The sequence below is a fragment of the Ostrea edulis genome, chromosome 9, assembly GCF_947568905.1.
Source record: "Ostrea edulis chromosome 9, xbOstEdul1.1, whole genome shotgun sequence".
NCBI classification, from domain to species: domain Eukaryota; kingdom Metazoa; phylum Mollusca; class Bivalvia; order Ostreida; family Ostreidae; genus Ostrea; species Ostrea edulis.
The window spans coordinates 40,275,538-40,291,237 of record NC_079172.1 but is presented as its reverse complement, the minus strand read 5'-3'; the positions used below and the strand labels follow the sequence as shown (position 1 = coordinate 40,291,237).

General features: G+C 33.7%; 1 protein-coding gene across 1 annotated transcript; it reads left to right on the top strand.

Annotated features, from left to right (window-relative positions):
- Nucleotides 1–3,780: 3,780 nt before the first annotated feature.
- Nucleotides 3,781–10,793, top strand: LOC125660145 (blastula protease 10-like). The gene is made up of 15 exons (XM_056149185.1): nt 3,781–3,863; nt 5,315–5,395; nt 5,690–5,761; nt 5,856–5,882; nt 6,084–6,156; nt 6,599–6,728; nt 6,847–6,925; nt 7,258–7,449; nt 7,607–7,736; nt 7,946–8,062; nt 8,331–8,437; nt 9,372–9,496; nt 9,629–9,777; nt 10,118–10,351; nt 10,639–10,793. The coding sequence occupies exons 2-15, from the start codon at nt 5,360–5,362 to the stop codon at nt 10,668–10,670; spliced, it is 1,503 nt and encodes a 500-aa protein (XP_056005160.1). The 5' UTR covers nt 3,781–3,863; nt 5,315–5,359; the 3' UTR covers nt 10,671–10,793.
- Nucleotides 10,794–15,700: the final 4,907 nt, after the last annotated feature.

Here is a 15,700-nt window from a genome sequence, read left to right as displayed (position 1 = left end):
AACTGTATGACAAACGGGATTATTTCAGCTTCTCCATCGTCAACTTCCCACATTTATGTAGCAGTATTCCATTATCACCTACATATGGTGTTTATATATCTCAACTGATTCGATATGCTTGTTCTGGGTATAGTCAGTTTTTAAATCGGGGTAAGCTACTGACAAACAAGTTGATGGTACAGGGATTTCAACAGTCTCGATTGAAGTCAGCATTTCGCAAGTTCTATGGTCGTTATAACGATCTAGTTCGTCAATACAACCTCGCATTGGGTCAAATGCTGTCTGACGTGTTTCATACCGATTGTTAAGCCGTTCTTGGCACACTGATTTGACTGCAGATGACTCAGTTTACCTGATCAGGATATGGGGCTCACGGCGGGTGTGACCGGTCAACAGGGGATGCTTACTCCTCAAAGGCACCTGATCCCACTTCTGGTGTGTCCAGGGGTCCGTGTTTGCCCAACTATCTATTTTGTATTGCTTGTAGGAGTCATGAGATTGATCACTGTTCGTTATCTTCACCTTGATAACAAAACAATGAATCGACAACACGAGACGGAGTATTCGACCAAAGTTAAAGTCAGGGATGCTGAATATGGCACGCCGTTTTTACATTTATTCCTCTTTAAAGATATTTCATAAATTTTATAAGATATTTTATAAAAGTTAATACGATATCTTCTAAACTTTATGAGATATCTTATGTTCTTAAAAAGATATCTTATCAACGATTTAAGGTATCTTGTATTTTTTCTTCATAAGAAACCCGTGATGATCCAGGTTATAATAGGTCCTCAGTACCCCTTGTTTGTCGTAAGAAGCGACTGAATGGGGGCGGTTCTTCGGATGAGACCGCAAAAACCGAGTCCCCGTGTTATAGCAGGAGTGGCACGATAAAGATCCCTCTCTTCTCGAAGGCCGAATGAGCCCAGCATAGTCTTAAATTTTGCAGTCTTTCATCGGTATTAGTGACATCTCTTAATGAGTTCAAAATTCTCGAGAGGGACGTTAAACAATATACAATTTAACTCATGTATTGCAAAGGGATCCCGGACTTAAAACAAAGTGTTCGTCCAGGCAGTCTGTTAAGACCTTTAACTGTGGTATGCTAGCCGAAATTAACCCAATTAAACTTCACTGATGAAGAAGTTAGAATTATTTGACAAGGCCGTATTATTGGAATGAAGAACGGTAGATAAAGTGAACGCCACAAAACAAAACCGGAAACCCATTCAGTTCTTCGAGATTGAACGACATGCGCATTGCACTAGGTTAAACAACATACATCTCTATGGTATGTACTATAGGGGTTAGGGACTCTTTGTGTAGGTGATCGTTTAGGCCAGAGGCCTACTGTCTTACCACACTCTAGTTTTGCACAATAATGGATTTATACGCTTGGTTGGATCAAGAAAATTTCAAAAAGCAAACAGGGTAAAATTGTTTTCCCAATAAAACTGTAACATTCCAAAGATATTTTTATCCCTGATAACTGGTTTTTTTTTTAATTCTTTGGTGGATTTTTTTCTTTTTTGTTTTAACCTTAACAAGTATGAAAAAGAAGCAAGTTTAAGAGGAAAATAAGATTAGTGGATTTTTGAAATACATGTATGTGTGCGTTCAAAGAATTAGTAAACAAATTTATTGAAGTGGGGACACTAAACTGAATACATACATGTACCTGTATATGACTTCACTGTTAAGTCATATTATTCAAGATTCAAAGTTCATGAAGAATGATGGATCATACAAAGTTCTTACTTCCATTAGTATCAGAAATATGTAACCATTGAAATAAAACACTTGTTGCTAAATTTTGCATTTGTATCAGTTGGTATAGAGTAACTGTATATCATACATGTACAATTCCGAAGTTTATTATGCAATGCAAAAAATACAAATAACAAAGTTATAAGAAACATCAAATGCACAGCTATGCAACATAAAATCAAAAATCTTCAATATCAGTCGAAAATGTACCAGGATAAGGGAGAAGATGATATACAAATGGAGACAAATGAAAAAGTTCGAATAACAGTAAAAATATACAGTAATGGAGAACATGGAGTGCAGAACGTTTTCACGTGGAATAGAGATAATGTTATTTTGTACAGTGTTGTTATCTACGTATTTCTATTGATTTTCTCTGTGTAACCCTAATAATTCATAGTAACTTGTACATAAAACAAGTATAAACTTATTGATTTTGCTATTTCTTAAATTAATAAATTTTGCAGAGTACATAAAATGCTATGTATTAATTTTTGGACCCGTACTTTCATTTAATCACGTGAATCGAGCATGTTTTCAGCAGTGATTATAATAGCTTTGTAGATTTTGATTTTTAATTGAATGGTTTTTCACCGTTACAGACGTGTACATAGGTCTGCATCCTACAGATAAATCTTAATATCAAAGAAATGCCTTGACAATGTTCTAGCTAGAGAACAATGCTTAATTATAAGTGTTTCATAACTTGTTGTTTTTTATCTTTATGCTAATTGCAATTACATATCAATCAAGACCTCCAATTAAATTGATTTACGATAAGTAATCTGAATTGATTTACGAAAAGTAATCGCATAGTGGCGGGCGACTGAGGCGGAAATTTCTCAATAAAAGTGCAGACGCGTAAACAAACGGTAAACCGTAATAATAGATATATAATCGTCTTAATTATTAATTAGAGGCGTTTTAATGGGATACTCTAATGCTAAAATGATGTATTGAAATTTTTATCTACATTGTAAATCAAATCGAATCACTTATTTCAATCTGATATTCACTTTACAATGGTGTACAAATTTGCAAACCCAAGAAACAAACAGCTGGTCCATACAAGACACACATCGCTAATATGACATGCGTGAATATATATATATATATATATATATATATATATATATATATATATATATATATATATAATCGTTTTACTACTTAAGGGAAGAGTGGAATTTTCTAAGTTAAAGAGCACTTTCTATTAGATTTTTGAAAAATAAATGTACATAATTTTCTAAAAACCACGTTCCGAAGATTGCAATATTATACAGGTACATATTTCAAATGAAGATCACGTCACTCTACACAAACTATCCATTGCTTTATTTATTGGTACAGACACACTTACAGATACATAGCAATAAACAACACAATTCTTGATTGATGATTATCTATGCATATTGTTTGGATGTTTCGTTCTTGGTACAAATGACCAACATGTAAACAAAAAAGGAGACAACAATGCTCTAACGCATAAACATGTAAATTTGTACTCTAAGACTTCAAAAGCGCCCTGTACTTTCGATCTTCATGTTCCTACAAATATGTGAGTATTGTTTATATGTAAATTTTTGTCAATATGGTTTTCCGGTTTCCGCGTACTTTGAAGTGGGTAAAACTATAAAAGAGAGATATACTCTCTACAGCCTCACACAGTACTGATAAAGTATCTACCAAACATAATTCTAGAGAAAACAACAATGATGAGATTTATGATTTTAGTTTGCGTGTTTTACGCATGCATACTGTATTCGTCGGCACAAAGAAGACCAGGCCTCTTTCGTAAGTACTGAGTATTTAAATCATTTACAATGATAAATATATAATATATATACTGCATAATAGTATAATAATAACGGACTTTATTGTCTAAAGTCATTGAAAATCAGACAGAAATCAAACATAATGACGACAGTGAAAATTTTGTCCGGTAAGTTTACATTTTCTTATATTAATATGCGTGCTTCTTATTTGTAGGAGTTTCACGGAGGGCTTTTCAGTTACCAAACTATTTTTTCTGGAACCGTTGGCAGCAACTTCAACAACCAGGACAATGGAAATCTGGACTAATAGACTCATGGGTAATTAGCTTTCTCCAATCTAAAGCATCTCTGGTGATTGATTGTTTCATTTCTCTTACATTTTAGATATCTCTAGTGATTGGTTGTTTCATTTCTCTGACATCTTAGATATCTCTAGTGATTGGTTGTTTCATTTCTCTTACATTTTAGATATCTCTAGTGATTGGTTGTTTCATTTCTCTTACATCTTAGATATCTCTAGAGATTTGTTGTTTCATTTCTCTTACATTTTAGATATCTCTAGTGATTGGTTTTTTCATTTCTCTTACATCTTAGATATCTCTAGAGATTTGTTGTTTCATTTCTCTTACATCTTAGATATCTCTAGTTATTGGTTGTTTCATTTCTCTTACATCTTAGATATCTCTAGTGATTGGTTGTTTCATTTCTCTTACATCTTAGATATCTCTAGTGACTGGTTGTTTCATTTCTCTTACATCTTAAACATCCCTAGTGATTGCTTGTTTCATTTCCCTCGCATAGTGCTTGACCAGTATGGCATTCTATATTCATTGATTCAAACGGATTTATGAATAACAATAATTACATTGCCTTCACCATGCAGAAACACAATTGTGCTGAACATAAAGACTGCAATTTATCCCTCTCAAAATAGTATTGCCTTTTGATCACGATTTCTTTATTCACTACTTTAACCCAAATTTTGCAGATTTTTCGTCGCGTCAAGAAATTTGAATTTTTTTCTACTGATATTCTTAAATGAAGTCTGATTATCTTTCTAATGTCGCAATGTAGATTTCTGTTTGGTTTTTGAAAAGTTATTTCGGTTCAGCATCTGGTGGATCAAAATTGGTACCGTATAAGATTTAAATTATGACCTCTGGGTCGAGGCCTTTGCTGGTGGACTGTTAGTCACCGGGGGTCTCTACAGCCCAGTAGCTACGTACTTCGTTACTAGTTAGAAAATACGGATATACATTTAATTGCCGTGATAAAATATAGAAATTCATTTCAAAATTAAGAATTATCTCCCTCACGCATAGCACTTATCCTTCGACGAATTTGGCTCCACTTTTGGGCACTCTGTTTCCTCCTATAATAGCTCTAACAAGTATGTTGTTATTTCGAATTTCAAACATTTTGGTTGAGCATCACTGAAGAGACAGTGTTTGTCGAAATACGCATCTGGTGCATCAAAATTGGTACCGTATAATATTTACATTATCAATCAAACTGAGGTTTCCCCCTAATTTACAAAATATATATCACGTTTCTAACACTTACATGTACATTTCAAACGGTGTAAGGGTTTCCACACACTGATTCTTTATAATGATATTTACCAGTTATATTTTTTAACATTAATGTGTCACTTCAGTATCATTCAGACTTCGGATCCCAACGAAGTCAGCGCTTTTTATGAATGTTGATAACAGGAAATAAACTGTTACAGAGTATGTTGCGATGATATTTACTATTTATTTCAATAGGACAGAAAAAATCAGGACTCTCCTATCGCTGAACTGCTGCAAACGATGATTGTTTTTGACGAGTTCGGTCGACCCCACAAGGTGAAACTCCAAATCTAATACAAAGAGTTGTGAACCAGAGGAGAAATGTCATCACTTATGTAAAATAAACAGAATACTAATTGACAGACTGGATGTCTGGTCTTAGATTTCAAACAGACAGGAAATATAAATATTCAAAAGATTTTTATCAACCCAGGAAAAAGAAATTTATTGTCTGTGTTTAAACAGATCAATAACATGTATATATTTTAAATGATGCTTGCATTAAAAGTGAAATGGTGTAGATTTGAAAATTACAAGTTTAAAAATAACAAAACATGCTTGCTTTAACAGCCCAATGGAATAGACCCGTCACAGAAATCCTCTGTTAAAATTGCTGCCCTGGACCATCACATACTACCAAACGTAAGAATATAATTCATTTTTTTCTTGTAAATTGATATTCTAGCTAGCATTATTTGTACTGTTTATTTCATATGTTATTTCTTTCAATTTGTAGCCAAATCCTTTCATTCATCACAGAAGGGTATGTGAACTAAGAACTTGTACATTTCACGTTTAGCAGTTCTTTATTTTATTTTTATGAACGAAAATATTTATTTTTCATAATGATTTCTGTAGTAAAATGAATCGAGTTTGAAAGCAATTAGAAATGGGAAATTATTCAGTATGATTTCTGATTGAAATCTGTATTGCGGTAGGAAACTAATGTTATTTCTTTTTTCAGAGGAAACGAAATTTTCTTTCCCGTGCTACACTGTGGGAACAAAAGACTGTTCCTTATGAAATACAACAAGGGGGTGAGAACGATCAACTCTAAAACACACCGAACACCCTGTGGAATCATTGTTATCATAGATTAAATGATTACAAGAAATTATATTCTGACCACACTTTAATTATTGATAAATTCAAGAATTCAGTTTTAGGGTGTACAGTCATGAAACTATTTCTCATCAATAGATGCTCTATTTTGCTGATGAATATTCCAAAAATCACACCCCCTCCAAAAAAGCTGCGAAAATTACTCACACGAATAAAACAAATGATTCCACGGTGAAACCATCCATACAGATGTCGGGTCTTTACAATACGTCTCAGAATTCACTTATCTCATTTCATTAACTGTTGATTAATAGCAAAAGGATACTACGAGTGATGTTTTCAATAATTTCATAGATAAATATGTACTGAGACATTGTTCTGAAGGAGAACCCATTATATGATATTCATAACGAACAGTTTCAGCCAGCATGAGAGAAAAAATCAACGAAGCCATCAAGGCCTTTAACGATCTGACATGTGTAAAGATTCAACCTCGCGCACAAGCTGGAAATCTTCCTCACAATTCTTTTATCTATTTCGTAAACGGGTACGTTCTATCTACAATGATTTCAATGCTCGAAATTGTTTGTCAGTTACATACCGATAAAATTGCAGCACTGTGAAATGTGATTAATATTAAGTTTTACCACGTGTTACATTTTCAGACAAGGTTGTTCTTCCTATGTTGGACGACAGCAAGGAGGTCAGCAGAGAATAACCCTTCAGGACCCAGGTTGTAAGCAGGTACAGTAACCGCGAGAAAAAATGCTACACCAGTATTTGTTCTTCACTAAATGATTCATTTCTCGAAAATATAAACTGTCAAAATTTATTAATGATGTGTTTTATTGTATATATTCTTGTTGTGGTACATGATTCAACTGGATTAAAATACTATATACTCTCTTTACTCACTGACTTACCCATGGATTGATTCCTTCATTAGTTAGTTAGGTGATTAATTTCTGTTTTGTACCATTTTCATAAGATAAATTCTTTCAGTTGGCCATTGTAGTGTGTTTTATTTTGAAGGAATACGAATTTGGGATGTAGGCACTGTAACTTTTTATTCTCAGACTAAGGTCGTAATCCATGAATTGATGCATGCGATTGGTCAAATGCACGAACAGCAGAGATCGGATAGAGATGAGTACATCGAAATTTTGTACGACAATGTCCCTAGTGATCAGAGGCACAACTTTGACAAAGAAAACACACACGACAGAACACCTTACGACGTAGAATCCATCTTACAATACCCATTGACGGTGAGTCTTGGCTACTGAAAATTGAATGGCAGTCACAACAGCTAAAGTAACACTTGTTTGTTAATAGATTGGGTTTCTATCCTATAGAGAGAAAAATGAAATCAGAAATCGTGTTCCCATTTCTGCAATAATGAACTCTCTTTTGAATATTGAACAGTCGTTTGCTATAAATTCTGGACAACCTACGATGAAATTAAAGGATCCACGACTAGAGGCCCTTGTGGACACAGCACAGTCCTTCACGCACAACGACCTGAAAGAGATCACAATGGCTTATCAGTGTGCTGGTAAGATAATGTGCATATTTCTCATTTGGATTGAATGAAATTATTTGACATAAGTATTAAAACACATAGATATGCAACTATGTATAAAGGCTATCATATAAGCTAATAGACATCAAATGTGTTTAAAGGAAGAAACTCTACTAAATCAACCAATATTAAAATTTATACCTATTTTATAAATTAAAGCAAATGATATAATTTTTTTCCAGCTGATTGTCAAAATCCACCTTCTTGTCAAAATGGAGGATTTGTCGCCCACACCTGTCAGTGTATGTGTCCGCTCGATCTGACAGGCACCAGGTGTGAAAGCGTCACAACAGACACAGGTATGTCAAAAACAATAGAAAAGGGCAGGCGTTAGACGATCATGAAATATTGATACGTCTTTATCGAAGACGATGTGTGAATTAAACGTTAATGTCGACTACAAATGCAGTATTCTCGTCTTCTTTTTTTTACTGTATAGTGTTAATCTTTGAAATTTTCTTTCTGTTTTTATATAAGCATATTGAATGTCCCTTTTTCATTTCTTAGATATCTTGAAATAGGGAATAAATGTAATTTGAGTTATAATGATTTATTATAATACCCCAGGATGTGGCGGTTTGATCGAGTTATCCTCTGGGCAGAATCAATCCATCCAGTCTCCAAACTACCCCAACATAATACCGGTCAATCGTCAGTGCGTCTGGCTCATTAAGGTGAGGTTTTGTATTGGAATTGTGTATCTATAATGGAGAAAATTAGAATAACTTATTCGAAATTCAAATAGAAAGTATCATATTTTCTAATTCATATTATACATGAAAATGTATTTCACTCTGTTATCAGCGTAGTTTGAATAAAGCTTTAAGCGACGAGACCGACGATTGTCAGTTTCTCGGTTTGTCATTCAAACCCAAAAGTATCAATATAGTATCACACTATTACAGCTATGACCATGTAATGAACTTTTGTCATCTGTAATATATATGTACACTAGTTAATTCAGAAATCATTACGATAGCATGTCACAGTTAACAATCAGTAGATGAGTATGAGGTAACTCAAAGTCTATAAGGTTTAGTGTAGTGAGCTACTTTAAAACGTAATATACACGTGTGTCTTTAAAGACTTAACACAATCCTTCAGAAATTGACGCAGTGACCAGTGTTTCAATGGTCAGTCTCTACAATTGAAATACTAATAAAGCAATAACACAGGGCAAAACTATGTCATTCAGTAGATGAAAGGTGACTGAACAGTTACTGAAATGTTACTGATAGGCAGAGCCCTGCCATTCAGTCACCTTTCCGGTCACATCTAATGATTCTTGCTTAAGACATTCTCTTGGATAATAATGTCTTATGATAATGGCTTCATCATAACTGTAAAATTGTAGCAATTACGTTTTAAGATGATCAAGTGAAGACAACGAACAGTGATCAATTTCATAATTCCTATAAGCAATACAACATCAAGAGTTAGGCAAACACGGATTCCTAGACATACCAGAGGTGGAATCAGGTGCCTAGGAGGAGTAAGGATCCCCTGTCGACCGGTTACACCCGTTGTGAACCCTATATCAAATCATACAATGTACTTTAATCTTAAACTGTTCCAAATATTTAATGAATGCAGCCTCTTTAACTTCAGGGTCCCACGAATTCGAATATTAGATTGACCATTCAGAATCTGGAACTGGCGAGAAACACAAGGCAGTCCAACTGCTACCATTGGCTAGAAATCAGATACCATTTACCCGGGCAGACTGGAATTAGGTGATTTCAATATAAACATATAACCACATCAACAATAACATCTTAAATCTAAATTGATATGAATTTTAATGCATTTGTTTAGTGTTTCATTACGTTGTTCAAAGTTCGACTAAATGAAGTGTGGTATTACAGACAATGCAACGCACCAGCAAACCAACAGTTCACAACGACAAATGATGGCGAAAGAAATGTCATGATCCTCAAGTTTGATAGCAAGTTTTCCAGAGATGTTCAGCCATCTGAGAATCACAAGTTTAGTCTGCTGGTGGAAGCTCTAGGGGGTAAACTAATTTACTATGTAACGTTTAAGGTTGTATGCAATATCGTTACATCATTCTTTTGATATCTTGAAAATATGCCCTCTTTTTGTCAAATAAAAATGTTATACATCTATGTAAATCATAAGCTATAAAACCTGCATCAAGGTAATTTGATTTATTGATAGCTAATGTTGCATTAAAAGTTACTGATATATTATTTTTTCATATCGTTACCAGTAGTTAGCGTTATGTGATCCCCTATCAAAAAATCATGTATTGTGGTTAATAGAAATTTGAATGAAACAAATAAACAAGTAATGGCTACAAGAATCTTTATGATATATTTATCTCTCTATTACAGGAAGCATAAACTCAAATCCATGTAATCCTAACCCCTGTCGAAATTCCGGAACCTGTAACGTATCCGGTTCAGCGTATGAATGCACTTGTCGTTCTGGATGGACGGGGACCAACTGCGATGTGGAAACCCAATCGTGTCAACCAAACCCTTGTCAAAATGGCGGGACATGTTCAATTGTCGGAAACAGTATTACATGCAGCTGTCCTTCGCGATATGTGGGTCCAAACTGTGAATGTACGTTACAATACTGTTTTACTTTATCACTCAAAACAAATTTGGTGACTTTTAGGCAAATAATGTCGTCTATCTGACAAATGCTAAATTGTACGAAAGAACGTTTATTTCAAGTTTCATTTCATCGTTGATTTAAATAGTCCTCAAAAACGATTTCCCCTCAAAATTGGTGAAATGTTTTTATTGGGTTTTAAGTAATGACAGTTTAATTTTGGCAATTTAAAGAAAATGGATTGCTTGTAGGGATCATAACTCATATTCAGATGATTTTCTTTTTTTAACTTCAGATTTTACTGGATGGTGGGGCAAACGAAGATAATAATCAGGCCTCCGATGAAGGATCTTGTCTCCATGAATATAATTTTTTATGATTTTACTTCTTTTTTCTATGTATTTATTGTGTCATTTCTTTATTTATATAAAATAAATTATATTCCTTTTCTATGCCGTTCCGTTTTTATACTTATAATGCTATCATTTAACATAGGAGCTCTCAATCCAGAAACATTTAGGATTGGAGCTCTCGATCCAATAACATTTAACATGGGAGCTTTCAATCCAAGAACATTTAACATAGGAGCTCTCAATCCAGGAATATTTAAACATAGGAACTCTCAATCCAGGAAGTTTTGAGATTGGAGCTTTCAATCCAGGAACATTTAACATTTAAGCTCTCAATCCAAGAATATTTAAACATAGGAGCTCTCAATCTGTGAACACTTAACATTATAGCTCTCTATCCAGGAATATTTAAACATAGGAACTCTCGATCCAGGAAGATTTGAGATTGGAGCTCTCAATCCAGGAACATTTAATATAGGAGTTCTCAATCCAGGAACATTTAACATAGAAGTTCTCATTCCAGGAACATTTGAGATAGGAACACTAAGCTACGAACATGTAAAGCAGGAACACGATGTCCATGAACGTTTGATATATGAACACTCAGTCTAGGTCATTTAACATGATGTAGATCTCACAGTGGGTTTGACCGGTCGACAGGGGATGCTTGCTCCTCCTAGGCACCTACTCCCACCTTTGGTATATCCTGGAGTCCGTGTTTGCCCAGCCCTCTATTTTATCACTTTTCGTTATCTTCACCTTTCATGATATCATCAGTCTAGGATTGATTGTATCTTGTTTAATGTTCCGCTCGAGAATTTTTCACTCATATGGAGACGTTATCATTGTCGGTGAATGGCTGAAATATTTAGGCCTATAATCCGCGCTTATGGCATTTGAGTAACGAGGGATCTTTATCGTGCCACACATGCTGTGACACGGGGCCTTGTCTTTTGCGATCTCAACCGAAGGACTGCTCCAGTTAGTTGCCTCTTACGACAAGCAAGGGATACATGTACTGAGGACCTATTCTAACCCGGATCCCAACGGGAATATCAGTCTAAAAACATTTGACATCGGAACATTCTGACATCTGGTCCCTTTGACTTCGCGGCATTTGACGTAGGAACTCGTAGCCCATATGAAATTTGATATTTGAGCACTTAGTCCAGGACATTTAACATAAATAGTTTGATGTTACATAGGGTTTCAACAATCTCGTTGCAAATTTTATGATCATTATAATAATTTAATTTGGAAATACAAGTCATTACTGGATCGAATATTGTCCGATTTGTTTCATACCAATTGTTAGACCATTCTTCTTTTAACAATGGATTACTCCGTTTACCTGATCAAGACATAGGGCTCGCATCGTTAAACAGGGGATGCTTACCCCTCTTAGGCAACTAATAGCACATCTGGTATGTCCAGTGATCCGTGTTTGCCTTTCTCTTAATTTTTTATTCTTCATAGGATTAATGAGATTGGTCACGGTTCGTTATTTTCGCTTTTTCACAAGAATAATCAACCTATTTGATGTAGGGTCACTCAGCCTCAACATTTGACATAGGAACATTCAATAACTCCGTTTACCTGATCAGGATATAGGGCTCACGGCGGGTGTGACAGGTCAACAGGGGATGCTTTCTCCTCCTAGGCACCTGATCCCACCTCTGGTGTGTCCAGGGGTCCGTGTTTGCCGAACTATCTATTTTGTATTGCTTATAGGACTTATGAGATTGATCACGGTTCGTTATATTCACCTTGCATCTAAAACATTTTACATAGGAACAATCAGTTTAGGAATATTTAACAGTGTAACATGCAGATTAAAACATCTGACATACGAACACTACTTAGTCTAAAACATTTAACATACATTGTACGAACACTACTCAATCTAAAACGTTTAACATATGAACACTCAGATTAAGACAAAGGTCAGGAACACCTGACTTATGAATACTTAATCTAAGACATTTCAAATATCAAATTTTATTTGAGCTGATGACTAAACATTAAATCCAAATATCCTTAAGGAAATATGAACATTAAGGTTTCGTAAATTGACAAGTCTTTTAGCTCATATATGATGTCTTGTACATGTAATAGTAGGACAATAGGAAGAAAACGTCAGGACTTGAGATTCTTTATGTTTTCCCCTATGTCAATACATATTTCTGTTGGCTGTTTTACATCGTATTTGAGAGTAATTACATATTTGAGATTAATTAGAAATTTGAGATTAATTACAAATTAAAGAATAATTACAAATTAGAGAAAATTTACAAATTACAAATTAGAGAATAAATACAAATTCGATAAAATTTACAAATTCGATAATAATTACAAATTGGAGATTAATTACAAATTGGAGAAAAATTACAAATTAGTGGAAAATTACAAATTAGAGAATAATTACAAATAAGATAATAATTACGAAATTTGCAGTGCCAAGATGTAGATCAAAATCCTCCTTAGAATTCTTCTTTCAATGATACCGTTCAGCTGGACATGGCATTACTGGCGATGTAGATATACTTGATAATGACAACCTGAAGTCACGTAATTACAAATTAGAGAATAGTTAAAAATTATATAATATTACAAATATGATTAATAATTACAAATTGGAGAATGATAACGAATTAGAGAATAATTTCAAATTAGAGAATAATTTTATAAATTAGAAAATAATTACAAATTGGGGAATAGTTACAAAGTAGAGAATAATTACAAATTGGAGAATGATTGCGTTTGAGAGGATAATTACAAATCAGATAATAATTACAAATTGGAGAAAAATTATAAAGAGAATAATCACAAATTGGAGAATGATTACGTTTCAGAAAATAATTACAAATCAGATAATAAATACAAATTGGAGAATAATTACAAAGAGAATAATCACAAATTGGAGAATGATTACGTTTCAGAAAATAATTACAAATCAGATATTAAATACAAATTGGAGAATAATTTCAAATTAGGGAATAATTACAGATTGGAGAATGATTATGAATTAAAGAATAATTACAAACTGGAGAATAATTACAAATTGGAGAATAGCTACAAATTAGAAATAATTACAAATATAATTGATAATTAAAAATTATAGAATAATTACAAATTAGAAAATGATTACAAATTGGAGAATCATTACAAATTGAAGAATGATTACGTTTGAGAGAATAACTACAAATTAAGGAATAATAAGAAATTAGAGAATACCTACAAATTAGAGAATAAGTACAAATTAGAGAATAATCAGAAATTAGACGATGATTACAAATTGGAAAATAATTACAAATTGAAGAATGATTACAAATTAAAGAATAATTAGAAATTGGAGAATGATTACAAATTAGAGAATAATTGCAATTTGGAGAATAATTACAAATGTAGTTAATAACTACAAATTAAAGAATAATTACTAATTCGAGAATGATTACAAGCAAGGTGAAGATAACGAACAGTGATCAATCTCATAACTCCTATAAGCAATACAAAATAGATAGTTGGGCAAACACGGACCCCTGGACAACCAGAGGTGGGATCAGGTGCCTAGGAGGAGTAAGCATCCCCTGTTGACCGGTCACACCCGCCGTGAGCCCTATATCCTGATCAGGTAAACGGAGTTATCCGCAGTCAAAATCAGTGTGCCAAGAACGGCTTAACAATCGGTATAAACACGTCAAACAGCATTTGACAAATTAGATAATAATTACGAATTGGAGAATAATTACAAATTGGGGAATAGTTACAAACTAGAGAATAATTACAAATATGATTAATAATTACAAATTAGAGAATAATTACAAATTAGATAATAATTACACATTGGAGAATGATTACAAATTAAAGAATAATTACAAATTGGAGAAGAATTACAAATTAGAAAAAAATTACAAATTGGAGAGTAATTACAAATATGATTAATAATTACAAATTAGAGGATAATTACTAATGGTAGAATAGTTACAAATTGGAAAATAATTACAAATTAGAGTATAATTACGAAAATTGCAGTGCGGGTGTGACCGGTTGACAGGAGATGGTTACTCCTCCTAGGCACCTGATCCCACCTTTGGTATACCAAAATCCTCCTTAGAATTCTTCTTTTAATGATACCGTTCAGCTGGACATGGCATTACTGGGGAGGTAAATATACTTGATAATGCCAACCTGAAGTCACGTATTTTTTAAGGTCCGAAATTCAGAGAGATACACTTGATGACAGAACTTCATCTCTATTATGAACTCTATCGAAGATTATGATAGACGATGGATTAAATTTGAGAAGTAACAACTATGGACATAAATTGTGCTCCTTCATTATCTGATCTGGGGTTGGTTTTTTTTTTTTTTTTTGGTATTCTTATGAGACATAATTCATTCAAAAGTATCTATATGAGAAGACAAACATCTTACCGTGACCTTCAACTCGACATTTAAATACATCACCGACATTTCATCCATTAACAATATTCATTTTCCTTCATGTTTCAATTTTATTTATCCCACTGAACTCAAAATGAAAGAGAGTTGTGCTTCGTATCTGCATAATTGGATATTTCAACAAACATGGACGTTAATGCACTTTATGACAAACGGGATGACTTCCGTTTGTCCAACATCAACTACCTACATAGGAGTTTTTCAATATCACTTACTTATGCTGTTTGTGTATCTCAACTGATTCGACAAACAAGAGTATGTTCTATGGATGATTGATTTTTAAACCAAGGCAGTCTACTGACAAATAAGTTATAATGGTATCAATAGTCGTTATAATGATCGTCCTTATAAATACAAACTGCCATTAGGCTGAATACTGTCTGACGTTCTTCATGACCATTGTTAGGCCATTCTTTCATACTGATTTTGATTACAGATTACTACGTTTACAGGATCAAAATATAGGACGTACGGCGAGTATCACTGGACAAGTCTTTCTATGCTTGCAATCCCACCTCTGGCTTTTTCAAGGGTTCATGTTTGCCC

What these genes read in the sequence shown, in the direction of transcription:
- LOC125660145 (XM_056149185.1), top strand. Translation starts at nt 5,360, where the DNA reads ATGATTGTTTTTGACGAGTTCGGTCGACCCCACAAG. An exon ending in GCTGGTGGAAGCTCTAGGGG is followed by an intron (nt 9,778 to 10,117) that starts GTAAACTAATTT and finishes TCTCTATTACAG; the next exon opens with GAAGCATAAACTCAAATCCA. An exon ending in TGTGGGTCCAAACTGTGAAT is followed by an intron (nt 10,352 to 10,638) that starts GTACGTTACAAT and finishes TTTTAACTTCAG; the next exon opens with ATTTTACTGGATGGTGGGGC.